A 16,382-nucleotide genomic window follows, 5' to 3' on the forward strand; every position below is an offset into this window, starting at 1 on the left:
AATGTATAAACAGGGCATCTCAAGTAGGAGCACCCTTGTATTTGGCACTGGTGCGACCACTGCTGGAATCCTGTGTCCAGTTCTGGTGCCCACAGTTCAAGACGGATGTTGATAAATTGGCGAAGGGTCAGGGAAAAGCCTGGCCTCTGAGACCCTCCGCACTCATGGGGTTTCAGAGGCCAGGCTCCAGACCAAACCCCAACATCTACACTGCAGTTGTTAGCCCTGCAGCTGGAGCCCCACAAGCCCAAGTGAGCTGACCTGGGCCAGTTGTGGCCATGCCATGGGTCTTTTATTGCAGTGTAGATATACCCAAAGAGAAGGTTAGGGGCTGACTTGATTACAGTCTATAAGTACCTACATGGGAAACAAATATTTAACAATGGGCCCACCAATCTAGTAGAGAATGGTTGAAAATGATCCAATGGCTAGAAGTTGAAGCTAGACAAATTCAGACTAGAAACAAGATGTAAATTTTTTGATCGTGTTGGAACCTGGCTCTCGGGGTCACAGCAATGCTCAGGTTTGGCCCAGCCAAAAAGTGATGGAGCTGTGGCCCCAGTGTTGTTCCCACTCCCGACTCCATGGCCAATGGCTTATGCAATATGTGGGGGCCTACTGTGGCTTGTGCGGTTGGTAACGGGGAAATGGAACCTTTCACAGGTAGGTCACCGACTCTATCTGAGTCAAAATGTTGGTGTTCCATAGCTTGTGTGGAATGAATTTGTTCAGACCATTTCCTAAGGCTCAGGTGTTGAACCCACAAAACTCATTGTCACTAGTTAACACTAACTGGCTCCTGGTTGGCAGGCTGAACCAAGCATTGAATGGCCCCTCCAAGCATTGAATGGGTGGCCCCTCCAACTCAGGGCTAAGCCCCACTGTGCTGACCTTGGTGCCCAGGTGCTAAATAACGGGGGCTGATTGCTGCTCTGTTACTAAAGTGCAACTCTGTGGGTTCCAGTGGAATTACCCTGGCATCAGCTTGGAAGGTAGTGGCTACTCAGCCCCATCTTTTTAAGCAAAGCAGGTTCTGTGGCTCTAATGCTCCACTCCCTTACACTGGAGTAAAGCCAGGGTAACCCCATTGCCTATCTCAGGGCGAGAGGCGAATCGGGCTCAGGGTATATGTGTCTGTAATAATATAAGTAGGTTTTGCTTCCAATAATTATAGAGGGCCAGAATCTCAGTGGGAGTAAATTGGCATTGCTGCATTGAAGTCAGTGCTGATTTACACCAGCTGAGGATCTGGCCCTGATGGGTGTAAAAAGCCCAGGGTGATAGCTGGGAACAAGCTCTGCTCAGGTATTAGCAAAGCTAGGGCTTGAAGGACCATCCCAGTGTGTGAAATCCTATCTCACCTGGAGAGGTCTCCCAGCCTGACCTGGATCGGCCAGGCTCACCTCGGAGGGCTCCATTCCTCACACGAGCTAGTGTGTCTGACCCATGGAGAGGAAGCTCAGCATCCCTTTTCTGTGTTCTTCTTTCCCCCAGGGACCATGCGTCCAGTGAGGAGGAACTTCTATGACCCCTCCTCGGCCCCTGGCAAGGGGATCGTGTGGGAGTGGGAGAATGACAACAACTCCTGGACCCCCTATGACATGGATATTTGCATCACCATCCAGAATGCCTATGAGAAGCAGCACCCGTGGCTGGACCTCTCCTCTCTGGGCTTCTGCTACCTGATCTACTTCAATAGCATGTCGCAGATGAACCGGCAGACACAGCGGAAGCGCCGACTCCGGCGCCGCATGGATCTGGCGTACCCACTCACCATGGGCTCCATCCCCAAGTCCCAGTCCTGGCCTGTGGGCACCAACTCCGGGCAGCCGTGTTCCTGCCAGCAGTGCCTGCTGGTCAACAGCACCAGGGCAGCCTCCAATGCCATCCTGGCCTCGCAGCGGAGGAAGGTGTATGTGGGTAACAGCAATGGGACTCTGGCTGTTAGGCAGAGCAACACTTTCAACGGCACAGCACTGTGGTCTGCGGGCACCATGACAACCGGGGGGGCAGCTAAAACGGAACAGGCCCGGTCCCCTAGCGGCACGCAAGTGGCCACCTTCTCCCGGAGTCAGAGCGCTCCCACTGGCACCCAGCTTCCTGGGCAGAACAACCTGAACAGGCCTGGCACGCAGCGGGTTGCAATCCTGAGTACCAGGGCCTCCATCCCACCAGGGTAAGAATCTATACCTCCTGTGGGTTCAGTGGCGAGGAAGTGGGGGTAGCTGCTGGAGGGCAGATGTGGAGCCAGGTCACATTATAGGGCTGTTAAAATGGTCCAGTGCCCCTCAACCATAATGCCTATGGTGATATATGGCCTGCATGTTTATGTAGTTTGGCATCCTCCTCCCCGTTGCACTCAGAGACCCTCAGCTCTCATCTGGAGCAGACGCACCCTCCTGAGTAGATGATGGAATTCAGTTTCTGTTCTTTCAAACATGGGGCCTTATTCTCTTCTCTCTTACACCTGGGTAAATCAGGAGTGACTTCACTGAAGTCAGGTGCGTAACACTGGGGTTAAGCCAGTGTGAGTGAGAGGAGAACCGAATGCCTGCTGTCCGCTATGCTCCTGGGCTGGCGGGGTCTAACCCTGGCCTGGGAGGAATGCCCCTCCTTAGTGGGATTCAGTTTCCATGTTCTGTCAATCTTGATAGCCCTCCTTTGCTCTGCTGATGGCATGTAGCCCTGCTGTGGGGGTAACCCAGCCAGTCCCGAAGGTGACGCGGGACTTCTGGGCTAGGAGCATTACAGAGCAAATAGATTGAGAGAGCAGTTCCATGTCCATGGCTGAGGATTTGTGCAGACACTGTTCTATATGATCACGTGTCACCCTTCTCCAGGCTTCCATCCTGTCCAAAGAGGGGCCTGTGTCACTTGGTATTTCCCTGGAGGGGGCTCTGCATTGTTCTTTGGGTGTGTTCATTGTCAGAGAGCCCGACATTCCTGACTAGCTCCACAGCTCCGTGCAGCATGTGGTGCTGCACGCCTCCCCTACTTCCGGTGGGGAAAGCCAGAAAGAATTCATGGGATGGCTCTCCACAGCAAGAGGAGGGCCAGGGTGGCTGGCGCCAGGGTGGGAAGGGAAGGGAAGAGCTGGGTGTGGTGGGCAGTCCTGGAACCTGACAAAAGTATAACCTAGCGGAAGTCACCCTGGCACCATCAAGATCTGTCTGTTCCCCTCTCCTCCATGTCCTACTTCCCCACCCAGTAACATACACAGCCCCGGTCTGGGTGGAGGAAGCCTCCCTCCTTTGGAACTACTCTCTAACTCCTCAGCCCGTGGGCCTGGTAACCATCCTGTGCCTAACTGGACTGCCTGGGGTCCCTCCTGGGCCCCATTAGCTCAGTCAAAGGGATCACTGCAGATCAGCTCCAGCCCAGCAGCTTGTCCCATCTCTGCAGGATGGGCAGCCCCACATGGCCAGCCACAGGGAGCGCTGACCACAGACGCGGCCAGAGCCGGTAGCCGGTGAGAACAGGGACAGGATGCTGGAGAGAGCAGTTGGTATTTCTAAGCAGCCCTGAACTGGCAGGTGCAGGTCTGGGCCAAGGGGAGACAGAAAGAGCCGTTGTTCCCAGGAGGATGTCAGGTGCCATGCAGTGCCATGCCGTGCGGCCTTGCAAAGCCTGGGCCTTGCAACCACCCACCCCAGAGCCACCATGCAGAGCTGAAGAGCCAGGGGGTGGGGGTGTCTGACTGTCGGTGGGGGGTCGGCTCTGTGCACTGAAAGTTGTGTGGTCTTGTTGCTGTAGCACCCGGGCCCAGGTACAGTGGGTTGTAAACACAAGGGGATTCTCCCGGAATTGCTAAGTGTCCACTCCTGCTTGCTCGCTCTCACTCTCCCAGCCTCCTTCCTCCTCCATCCCTTGTCCCCCACACCTGATCTGATTTAGTGCATCCCTAATTTCCAGTGCTAGAGTCCATCGAACTCCCAGAGGCTCAATGGACTATAACTATATAGACAGATGGATAGAGTGGGTGGATGAGAAGGAGGGATGGAGAGTGGGGACGGAGGGATAGAGATTGTCAAGGTTCCTTCCCCACTCTGAACTCTAGGGTACAGATGTGGGTACCCGCATGAAAGACCCCCTAAGCTTATTCTTACCAGCTTAGGTTAAAAACTTCCCCAAGGTACAAACTTTGCCTTGGCCTTGAACAGTATGCTGCCACCTCCAAGCGTGTTAAACAAAGAACAGGGAAAGAGCTCACTTGGAGACGTCTTTCCCCAAAATATCCCCCCAAGCCCTACACCCCCTTTCCTGGGGAAGGCTTGATAAGAATCCTCACCAATTTGTACAGGTGAACACAGACCCAAACCCTTAGATCTTAAGAGCAATGAAAAATCAATCAGGTTCTTAAAAGAAGAATTTTAATTAAAGAAAAGGTAAAAGAATCACCTCTGTAAAATCAGGATGGTAAATACCTTACAGGGTAATCAGATTCAAAACATAAAGAATCACTCTAGGCAAAACCTTAAGTTACAAAAAGAAACAAAAACAGGAATATACATTCCATCCAGCACAGCTTATTTTACCAGCCTTTAAACAAAAGGAAATTGAATGCATTTCTAACTAGATTACTTACTAACTTAACAGGAGTTGGAAGGCTGCATTTCTGATCTGTTCCCGGCAAAAGCATCGCACAGACAGACAGAACCCTTTGTCCCCCCCACTCCAGATTTGAAAGTATCTCGTCCCCTCATTGGTCATTTTGGACCAGGTGCCAGCGGCATTACCTTAGCTTCTTAACCCTTTAGAGGTGAAAGGGTTTTGCCTCTGGCCAGGCAGGATTTTATAGCACTGTATCCAGAAAGGTGGTTACCCTTCCCTTTATATTTATGACAGAGGTGATGGATGGAGGGGAGAGATGAGGAAGGAGGAGAGGGATGGGAAGGGAGAGATGGAGGGGGGATGGGGATGGATGGATGGATAGAGGGAAGGTATGGGGATGGAAGGCAGGGGTGGGGAAGGAAGGATGGAGGGGGTGGATAAAGGGGAGGTATGGGGATGGAAGGAAGGGATGTGGAGGGATGGGGATGGAGGGAGGGAGGGATGGAGAGGAGGGATGTGGGAGGGATGGAGGGAGAAGAGGCATAGGGATGGGGATGGAGGGAGGGAGGGAGGGATGGATGGATGGATGGAGGGGGGAGATGGATGGAGGAGAAGGTTGGGGATGGAGGAGTGGAAGGGAGGGATGTGGGAGGGATGGATGGATGGAGAGGAGGGATGCGGAGAGGGAGCCCCAGTAACGCTATCCACAAGGCTCAGAGTGGGGTGCCTTGCCCAAGGCTGTAGACCCAGTCAAAATAGTCCAGAGCTTTGATGTGGTGTGCGAGGGGACTCTGTGCTGGGAGGAGCGATGCAGCCAAGTCTAATAAGTGCTTCCAATGGGCTTGCAGAGCCCAGAAGGGACTACCCCTGTTCTTCTCAGGGTCTGATGCTACTTGCAACCATACCATGATACATGCTGGAGATGCAGGGGCATGGCTCTGTGTGCATTTCCGGTTGGAAGTGAATCCTGTGGGTCTATCTGGGTTTGTTATCAGACTGTAGAGATCTTGGGTTGGGTAGTGCTGTTATTGCCAATCAGGCATCAGCTTCACTTGGCTGGGTAGACAACTAGACTGGGAGACCTGGGTTCTGTTCCTGGCTCTGCCATTGGCCTGCTGGGTGACCCGGACAAGTGATTTCACCACTCTGAGCCTCAGTTTCCCCATCTGTAAATAACACTGACCTTCTTTGTAGAGTGCTTTGAGATCTATGAATGAAAGATGCTATAAAAAGCTAGGAATTATTATTCTTCATGTTAGACTGGGCTTCGTCACTATTCTGGGTCTGTCCCTAGTCAATATCTGTGCTTAGATGCCAGGCTGGTAGATGCCTGAGAAATATCTTTGCTAGCTAGGGTCAGATGCGCAACTCATGTAACTTGTCCCAGATCTGTTGAAATAATGGAGCTATGCTGAGTCCCACCAGCTGAGGAGCTGCCCCATAACCCACACAATAGGCAGTCAGCCGGGTTGGCACATTCATCCCGGGACCATTGCGATCAGCTAGTGTGACCCGCTGGATCGCACAGACCCTAGAACTGCCCCACAGTAAAGCCTAACGAAAGCAGAGTTAGACTGACTCAGACACGACTTTCACCTCCACTGCTTTTCAGCTATCCCCCTTGCTACCTCCTCTGCTTTGGACACTGAGCCACCCCCTAGCCCTTCTCCGATCAGCCTGAGAAATGTATTGAAACAAGCCATCTTAGCTTGACTCTTGTAGCCTCTGTCAGCGATGAACCGGGCAATTCTCTGAGACCCCTCGAAGCCCTGTCACTACCAGCCTATCCCCATAAGAACATAAGAATGGTCCTACTGGGTCAGACCAAGGGTTCATCCAGCCCAGTATCCTGTCTTCCGACAGTGGCCAATGCCAGGTGCCCCAGAGGTAATCAACAGAACAGGTCGTCATCAAGTGATCTATCCCCTGTCACCCATTCCCAGCTTCTGGCAAACAGAGGCTAGGGACACCATCCCTGTCCATCCTGGCTAATAGCCATTGATGGGCCTATCCTCCATGAATTTATCTAGTTCTTTTTTGAACCCTGTTATGGTCTCTGCCTTCACAACATCCTCTGACAAGGAGTTCCACAGGTTGACTGTGCGTTGTGTGAAGAAATACTTCCTTTTATTTGTTTTAAACCTGCTGCCTATTCATTTCATTTGGTGACCCCTAGTTCTTGTGTTATGAGAAGGAGTAAACACTTCCTTATTTACTTTCTCTACACAAGTCATGATTTTATAGACCTCAATCATATCCCCACTTAGCCATCTCTATTCCAAGCTGAAAAGTCCCAGTCTTATTAATCTCTCCTCATACAGAAGCCGTTCCATACCCCTAATAATTTTTGTTGCCCTTTTCTGAACCTTTTCCAATTCCAATATATCTTCTTTGAGATGGGGTGACCACATCTTAACACAGTATTCAAGATGTGGGCATAGCATGGATTTATATGGAGGCAACATAATATTTTGTGTCCTATTATCTATCCCTTTCTTAATGATTCCCAACATTCTGTTGGCTTTTTTGACGGCCGCTGCACATTGAGTGGATGTTTTCAGAGAACTATCCACAATGACTCCAAGATCTTTCTTGAGTGGTAATAGCTAATTTAGACCCCATCATTTTATATGTATAGTTGGGATTATGCAACTCCGAGACTGTGGGGCACATTCTGCTCTTGGGTACCCCAGGAAAGTTCACTGAAGGCAATGCGGATGCCCTGGGGACAACTTTTCCCAATGTAAGGAGCTTTCTACATAGTTATATCTAACTAGAGGCTCTTTCCTGGCCTGCCCCCTATGAATTAAACAGAGAGGGCCAGCTCCTCAGCTGATGTCAATTGGTAGAACTTCACTGAAGTCAGTGGAACGATGCTGATTTACACAGCTGAGGACCTAGCCCCCTGGGTGTGTCACAGTTGTAAAAACAGGGGATGAGGGAGCTGAAGATGAGTCTAAATTAGATCCTCAGCAGGCCTGCCAGGTGAATATTCCCCTAGGCCAATCTTACAGGCACTGTGTTCTGCTCCTGTGTGGTCCCTCTGAGCAGGCCTTGCTGCCTTGGCTTCCCTTTAATTCTGCAGCATTCACTTAGCAGCCTCTTGCATTCCTCACCCTCTGGGGACTCTCTTTTCCTTCCACTTCCTCTCATTACCTTGGTATCTGAGATCTTCCCATTCCAGAGGTGTCTCTCTCTCTCTTCCTTCTTCCCTCCTTAGTTCTGCTTGTCGGCCCTGGCACTCTCAGGCAAACCAGTGTCTTTTTTCAGTCCCCAGGAAAGACCTGTCAAATGATGTCAGGAGATAAACCCGATTGGATTAATTGTAAAACCCCAGTTAATCCAAGGCCATGAGTGAGGCAGCCCCAGTCCCCAGCCCCGCCTCACTAACACCCAGGGGCTGTAAATGGGCTGGCTGTGTATATATTCATACCCCACTGGGAGCCTCTCAGCATGGAGGTGGGGAGGGATGTGATGGAAAATTGCAGAGCTGGAGAGACGCAGCACTCGGATGGTCAGCCTGGGGAAGATTAGCCCTCCGGTGCAGTTGGTCCAGTGCTGGCACTGGGGTTTCTGGGGGCAGAAAGCGTTCGTCAATTCACCCCAATAGCTCATTGTCAACAGGTGTGGTACCACATGACAAGGAAAGAACATGTATGTTTTATAGTGGAAGTTAACTCAGTGGAGCTGCTGATTTACATCAGCTGAGGATCTGGCCCATAGATTCCAAGCAGACGGATGCAATCCAGCAATACTCCCTGAATGGCAAGTTCAGACTATTCCCCCTTCTTCAGCCCTCTGTTTCTGCCACCTCATATCCAAAACACTCCCCAGGCCTTCTCGGCAGGAACTAAGAGCAGCCTTCAAATGGGGAAAGGAAATGGGGAGGGGATGGGTCAAGAGACTGGAAATGGCCCATAGAGATTTCTGGCTTGAGCCCAGTCCAGGTCAGCTGGTGAGCGAAAGTCTCTGGGGGCCTGTGTGAAATGAACTGGCAGGTCTCAATCCAGTTCCAGCATCACCCAGGCTGCAATTGGCCCGCCCTGGGTGGGGATGTCAGCATAGGAGGCAAGGACTGAATGCAGCATGGAGGATGAATGGTCACCCTTCCAGGTCAGAGTCAAGGCATGGAGGCAGTGTGGTAGGGGAGGAGTTTTCATTGTGCTCTATCTTTTCTGCTCAGAAACAAAGAGCTGTGGGCTCCAAGGGGCTCGCAGCACTGCCCTTTTCACCAGCACTAACGTGCCTTTGCCAGGGTGGAGGAGGATAAAACCCAGAATGTAGCTGACCGGTTAGGTGGTAACAAAAGGATCTAATCAGAAGGGAATTACTAAGTAACCCCTACAGGTGCCATACTTTAGTGAGTAATAACCTGGCTTCCCTGAGAACAGACCTCCTGGGTTAGACGTGAGGTCAAACTAGTTGATCACAATGGTGCTTTCTGGCTTTATGATCTATGAACACACTCGGGCTTTCTATGATCAAGCACCAAGATGGCAGACATGGGAGACGCCCAGAGGTCATGGATTTTGATTTGAGTTGAATGTTTTGAGTGCTAGAGCCTGGCAAGGAAAGACCCCTGCGTGAGGGAGGAATCGGCTCACAAATAGCAAACCGCCGGCTCCCTGGTGTCCGCAGAAATCAGAATGGCTGGCAGCGGTAGGTGGGTTCCCTCAGGGTCAGCGCTGGGGTGGCTGGTGTTCAGTATCTTTGTAAATGGTCCCACGCAGGAAGTGCATTGTGCATTGCAGATGAAGAGAAGGCATTGCCAGTGCCAAGAGGACAGGAAGCGTGAGAGGGCAGGAAGAGAGGAGATTTAAAGGGCTGAGCAAAGGGGCTTTAATATAGGAAAATGCAGTGCTCTCTAACTGAGAGATGTGGGAGTCAGGGGTCTGGACTCTAATTCCAGCCCTGCCACACCTGCTCTGTGTCCTTGAGCAAATGATTTCCCCTCTCTTTCTCCTCCTACTCTGGGTCTATTTAGACCAGGGGTCGGCAGCCTTTCAGAAGTGGCTAGCCGAGTCTTCATTTATTCATTTTAATTTAAGGTTTTGCGTGCCAGTCATACATTTTAACTTTTTTAGAAGGTCTCTTTCTATAAGTCTATAATATATCACTAAACTAGTGTTGTATGTAAAGTAAATAAGGTTTTTAAAATGTTTAAGAAGCTTCATTTAAAATTAAATTAAAATGCAGAGCCCCCCAGACCGGCGGCCAGGACCCAGGCAGGGTGAGTGCCGCCTTTGGCATGTGGGCCATAGGTTGCCTACCCCTGATTTAGACTGTAAACGTCTCGGGGCAGGGATTGCTTTTTCCTCTGTGTTCAGATAGCTTCTAGCCCAGTGGGGGCCTGGATCCCAGCTGAGCCTCTGGTCACTGCTGTGATGGAGGAAGACCAAAAGGAGCTGGGTTAGTGGTGCGAGGGCAGTAGCGGTGCAGAAAGGGATTTGGAAGGGGATAGTAGGGGAGAGATTAAATACAGATTTGCAGTGTATTGCTGTAATGAAAAAGGAAAAGATCAGCATGAGATTATGCAGAAAGGAGCTGCATGGAAGAATGCAGAGGAGCCCACTACCCTGGTGGGGGATTACTGAGAGGACCGCTGGATCATATCCTCAGCCGGTGCAAATCTATATAGCTCTGTCCACTTAGCTCATTTGTAGCCACTGAGGATCTGGTCTACTCTGTGCATTGCTGGGCAGCTAACCGGATGGAGATAAATGAGAGGAGGCAAAGAAAAGTGATCATGATAAATGTGAAAGGTCCAACATGACAGGAAGGGCTAAAGGGACTTAATTCCTAGAAGAAAGAAGGATGAGGGTATTGTGATAGCTCTGTGCATAGAGTTAAGCGAGAATATTAAGGATGGTGAAGACTTAGTCAAGGTTGCCCAACAATGGATCAAAGAAGTACAGGTTAGATCACATACCTTCAAGCCACCAGAGCAAATAGAAAATGGAGCAGTCAGGAAAGGTCATTGAGACGTGCCCAGTGAGACAAGACCACGTACTCTGGGGACAGCATGGAGGAGAAGCCAGGAGCAGCAGCTGGACTGGATGTCCCTTCTGGGTCTGATCTCTATGAATTCCAGTGAGTGCAGTGCTGGGAGGGGCCCTGGGGGAGCAGAAACGTTGGTGTCATGGTGAGTAGCCCTTGGTCTTACCCACTGTAAATTGAGATGAGGGTATTGTTTGTGCAATAGACACTATACTGTGAATTTCAGAGTTGGGCTCAAAGCAAAGGACAGATCCAACCTGACCCCTAAGTTGGGAAATGGGATGTCACAATCTAAACCCGGGATCTACATTTTGCAGCTGCCGCCTATAATGGGCCAAATCTAACCCCAAATCCTCCCCACCCCAGACTAAAATGTTGGGGCATTCAAAATGAAGGTCTAGATTTGAATTATACAGGTTGGTCCCTCCCTGGAGTCTGAGAAACCACCTCTGAAAAGGACCTGATGGAGAAGCGCTTGAGAACGTCTGGAGTGGAGGCAGGAGGGGAAATTGAGCTAGAGGCTCGATCTGAGTCAGCAATGCAGCTGTGGTGGAAGCTCGGTATTTGTCATCTTCGCTCTTGCTTTGCACATGGGAACACCTGTTTGTCAGTGAGAAAATCTTTGAGCCCCAGTTACTCTCTGGTTCCCGCGCCCAACCCATCACCTCACCTCTCTCCTACTGTCAGGAGACCCTGATCTGTCACCAACCAGGTGGCTACGGCATGGCTTTGTGATGCCAGTGACCCTTGACTTAGCACCACCCTCTACCCCATCCTGCTGGGGGCAATACAAGTGAAGCCCAAAGTGCGTCTTGCAGATCAGAGCCTGGGGCACCACATGGCAGGATGGCACAAGGCCCAGATCCTCAAAGGTACTGAGGCAACCTTGCTGCAGGCAGATGTGTCCTTGATGTCCTTGGCTCTCACCCCTCTGCCTTGTTCTCAGTCTGAGAGGGCCCTTGTGGCATGTGACCCTTTCCTCTGGGCTAGGTGTTTGAGCTGGGTAGCTTTGGACTCCACTTAACCCTCCCTCAAGAACATCTCACAGCAGTTGCTGCAAACCCTCTTGAACACAGCAAAGTTTATTCAACACAGACACTGGAGAGAGAACCAGTGGAAATGAAAGTGCCTCGTATACTTTCCTACTGCAGCTCAAGGTTCCCACAGGGCAACGCGCAGATGGCCCAGATTTTAGCTCAGTTACTCAACCTGGTTAATGACGCATTTTCTGTCTACACTGCAAATCTGAGCCAGGTTATGACTAGGTCGGGGGACAGCCAGGTTAACCATGGCTATATCAGTATAGAGGGAGGCTTGTGTTCTCCCTTAAGGTCTTGCTGCCCTCGAGGCCTGGAAAAGCTCAACTTTGCACCTAGGGTCTGTGTCCGCTGCAGTCCCAGGCTGTGATTGCAGCTTGTGTGGCAGCACCTGAGCTAGCTTGGGTCCCGGAGCCAGGCCAGCACAGGCTGGGGAAGCCCTCCTGGACCCCTGCGTATTACTCAGCCCTCTAGCCCTTGCTGCTGCGGCTTCACTGCTCTGGTACCTTAGCTAGCTCCCCCTGAGACTGCAGTGTGAACACCCCTCCCCTCCCTTCCCAGTATCTTCACTCATCAGTCTAATGCTTTGCATCGCCCGCCTCGGGTATCTCAGTGCACACGACCTGTTCTCTGGGCCGCCAGCTCTGTCTGCAGTCACTGTTGGCCCCAACGCTTCCATCCACTGTCTGGCAGTTTTACAGACTCCAGGAAGTCTCACTGATGTGCAGCACAGCTGGGGCCCTTCCCCATCTCTAGCCCCTTGGCCCTGGTATGGAAAGATCACACACGGCTGGTGTAGGGATCAGCTGTTCTGAGTTTATGGCAAGACATGGGTCTGGTTAAGGGCACTCTTGACTATTCCATACAGCTGCTGGCACTGTGCATATGGACAGGGGGCTTTTGCAGCTGGGTGCTGTGGCTGTTGCAGGGTGCAACTCCATTGACTTCAGTGGATTTGCACCTATAGAATCATAGAACCATAGAATATCAGGGTTGGAAGGGACCTCAGGAGGTCATCTAGTCCAACCCCCTGCTCAAAGCAGGACCCATCCCCAACTAAATCATCCCAGCCAGGGCTTTGTCAAGCCTGACCTTAAAAACTTCAAAGGAAGGAGATTCCACCACCTCCCTAGGTAACATATTCCAGTGCTTCACCACCCTCCTAGTGACAAAGGTTTTCCTAATATCCAACCTAAACCTCCCCCACTGCAACTTGAGACCATTACTCCTTGTTCTGTCATCAGCCACCACTGAGAACAGTCTAGATCCATCCTCTTTGGAACCCCCCTTCAGGTAGTTGAAAGCAGCTATCAAATCCCACCTCACTCTGCTCTTCTACAGACTAAATAACCCTAGTTCCCTCAGCCTCTCCTCATAAGTCATGTGTTCCAGTCCCCTAATTGTTTTTGTTGTCCTCTGCTGGACGTTTTCCAATTTTTCCACAGCCTTGTAATGTGGGGCCCAAAACTGGACACAGTACTCCAGAGGAGGCCTCACCAATGTCAAATAGAGGGGAACCATCACGTCCCTCGATCTGCTGGCAATGCCCCTACTTCCCCGGCTCCTCCTTCTTCCCTTTTCTAAAGATGGGCACTACATTAGCCTTTTTCCAGTCATCCGGGACCTCCCCCGATCGCCATGAGTTTTCAAAGATAATGGCCAAGGGCTCTGCAATCACATCCGCCAACTCCTTTAGCACTCTCGGATGCAGTGCATCTGGCCCCATGGACTTGTGCTCATCCAGCTTTTCTAAATAGTCCTGAACCACTTCTTCCTCCACAGAGGGCTGGTCACCTCCTCCCCATGCTGTGCTGCCCAGTGCAGTAGTCTGGGAGCTGACCTTGTTCGTGAAGACAGAGGTAAAAAAAGCATTGAGTACATTAGCTTTTTCCACATCCTCTGTCACTAGGTTGCCTCCCTCATTCAGTAAGGGGCCCACGCTTCCCTTGACTTTCTTCTTGTTGCTAACATACCTGAAGAAACCCATCTGGTTACTCTGAACATCTCTTGCTAGCTGCAACTCCAGGTGTGATTTGGCCTTCCTGATTTCACTCCTGCATGCCTGAGCAATATTTTTATCCTCCTCCTTGGTCATTTGTCCATTCTTCCACTTCTTGTAAGCTTCTTTTTTGTGTTTAAGATCGGCAAGGATTTCACTGTTAAGCCAAGCTGGTCGCCTGCCATATTTACTATTCTTTCTACACATCGGGATGGTTTGTCTCTGTAACCTCAATAAGGATTCTTTAAAATACAGCCAGCTCTCCTGGACTCCTTTCCCCCTCATGTTATTCTCCCAGGGGATCCTGCCCATCAGTTCCCTGAGGGAGTCAAAGTCTGCTTTTCTGAAGTCCAGGGTCCGTATTCTGCTGCTCTCCTTTCTTCCCTGTGTCAGGATCCTGAACTCGACCATCTCATGGTCACTGCCTCCCAGGTTCCCATCCACTTTAGCTTCCCCTACTAATTCTTCCCAGTTTGTGAGCAGCAGGTCAAGAAATGTTCCGCCCCAGTTGGTTCCTCCAGAATTTGCACGAGGAAATTGTCCCCTACCCTTTCCAAAAACTTCCTGGATTGTCTGTGCCCCGCTATATTGCTCTCCCAGCACATATCAGGGTGATTGAAGTCTCCCATGAGAACCAGGGCCTCCGATCTAGTAACTTCCGCTACTTTCCCTGAAGCTGCATTTAGTCTTGATGCTGGAGATTTTTAGACCCAGGTGGCAGAGTTTATAACCAATCCCCTTCCGCACTATCCCTGACCTACGGGATTTACACACTGGGTGCTGTTGGAGGAAAATCTCGGCCTCCTAACTGGAGGTGGAATCAGGAGCTAGCCACAAAGCTCATGAAAATGCCATCCCCAGCTGCAGCTCCCCCTTCATCAAACAGTCTCTCCCACAGGCTACTGCTGGGTCGCACCTTCCATCTGGGCTGCTTCTCCTCACCAGCCTCCAGGCTCGTCTCTAGCTGCAGCTGCCTGCATCCCCCGAGCCTGGAGGGCTTTTGCAGTCCAGAGATTCTCGGTATGGTCCTTAGCAAAGGGCTGACAGTGAATCGGAGAGAGGAATGAGCCCTTTCAAGCCCTTTGCTTGTGACCCTCGCTTAGGATGGGCACATTTGTCCCCCACTCATGCCTTGGCCACTCAGGAGACCTGATAACGGGGGGAAGGGTGTGAGGCTGGCTCTGAGGCAACCGCTATTGAAATCTGCCTTGAATGTCTCCTCCTCTTCTGATCTCTGTCTCTCATTGCCCCAGAGTCTGGGCTCCAGCTGCTCGGCAGTGCAGGAAGTGGTTCACAGAAGCCGTTCAGCTGCGGTTAGCCGGAGAGGGATGTAAACGAGCATCACACGGCCTGTGGCCCCCTGGTCCACCCACGAGTTCGAGCGCCGACGTGAGAAAATGCACTTCCCCTCTCGCTCGCCCACCTCCTGCAATGAAAACAGAGCAGGCCTCCCGCAGGCCCTGAGAACTCCTCTCTGGCTCAGAAGCACCTTCGCAGCTGGGCTTCTCAAATGGAGGCCTGGGACAGGGCTGTCTCCACAGTAGCATCTCTGGCCGGCTCAGAGCCCCCATGTGCTGCAGAGGTTAGTCATCGGGGGGGGTCAGAGACAATGTTTCCAGGTAGGTGTACATACCTATGCACACACACACACTTCTAGGGGGATCTCACACACACACAGAGATACACACATCACACACACACACTTCTAGGGGGATCTCACACACACACAGAGACACACACATCACACACAGAGATACACACATCACACACACACACTTCTAGGGGGATCTCACACACACAGATACGCGTACAACGACAGCCATGGGGGAGCTCTCACACACTCACCCTGTACACATGTGCATGCATGCACACACTGCTGGGGACCTCACGCCCACCCCGTTGCACGGCTACACGCATGCACACCCACTTTGCTACAGGAATCTCACACACACTAATGCCACGCTGTGCAGGAGGCATCAGCTGGAGGCAAGCCGAGCAGCTGGTGAGGAGCAGCAGCCCCGCGGGAAGGAGTATGCACATGTACGCTCAGTCATTGGGATCTCATACACAGGCATGTACACTCCTCCACAGTGAGCCACATTCACAGCCTGCCCCACACAAACCCTCCCCTGGGGATTTCTCTCTCTCTCTCTCTCTCTCGTACACACACATACACACAACTCAAGATCACGCTCACGCCCCAGCATGCACCAGGTACAGCAGTTTTCTAAAGAAAATATCCAGAGCTAGGGGATGCATTTACAACGCTGAGAAACTTCCCAGTGGAAGGGTGTGGGGCTGGTTTTCAGCCATCACTCCCCCCAGGTGTTCTCGCAGGAAACCAGCCTGATCTACTCCCACTATTGGTAACGAGATCGTTGATGAAAGCTTTTCACTGGTTTCGTACTGAGAAAACCAGAACGATGCTGGTGAGCGAAAGCCTCAGCAAGATAGCCTGCCAGAAGCAAGGCAAGTGTCCCACGCCAGCGCTGCCATCACCCCAGTCCTAACCCCAGTTGTTCCCGGCCTGGGTCCCTGCAGCTATCCCAATGCGCTGCACTTCTGACCTGCAGCTCACCAGTATTCCAGTTCAGCTCTCGCCTGAGCCATAGAATCCCTGCCCCTCCTGATCCTGGGCACAGCAAGAGCTCCCCCCATGCATTTTGTTCCCTACCTTCAGCATTCCTGCTGTTCCAGTCTTAGGAACATAGGACCTAGGGCTTGAAGGGACCTCTTGGGTCATTGTTTCCAGCCTCTGCTATCACAGGCAGCTCCATCACATCATCCCATTCATAAAC

The 16,382-nt window shown here is 51.5% G+C and overlaps 2 protein-coding genes across 4 annotated transcripts in view; one reads left to right on the forward strand and one right to left on the reverse strand.

Moving 5' to 3' along the window:
- The window catches only part of DTX1 (deltex E3 ubiquitin ligase 1), a 103,843-nt gene that overhangs the window by 65,664 nt on the left and 21,797 nt on the right, over window positions 1-16,382 (forward strand). For all 3 annotated transcript variants that reach the window (XM_073313152.1, XM_073313150.1, XM_073313151.1), the window contains exon 3: window positions 1,495-2,176. In XM_073313152.1, the coding sequence (XP_073169253.1) occupies window positions 1,495-2,176 (682 nt within the window). The remainder of the gene's footprint in view (window positions 1-1,494; window positions 2,177-16,382) is intronic.
- The window catches only part of RASAL1 (RAS protein activator like 1), a 153,077-nt gene continuing 141,812 nt past the window's right edge, over window positions 5,118-16,382 (reverse strand). Inside the window, exons 22-24 of the transcript XR_012155094.1 lie at window positions 10,481-10,665; window positions 7,708-7,835; window positions 5,118-5,758 (exon numbers count right to left, since the gene is read on the reverse strand). The gene's annotated coding sequence lies outside the window, so the exon portion shown is untranslated. The remainder of the gene's footprint in view (window positions 5,759-7,707; window positions 7,836-10,480; window positions 10,666-16,382) is intronic.

The sequence above is a fragment of the Lepidochelys kempii genome, chromosome 15, assembly GCF_965140265.1.
Source record: "Lepidochelys kempii isolate rLepKem1 chromosome 15, rLepKem1.hap2, whole genome shotgun sequence".
In the NCBI taxonomy this organism is placed as follows: domain Eukaryota; kingdom Metazoa; phylum Chordata; order Testudines; family Cheloniidae; genus Lepidochelys; species Lepidochelys kempii.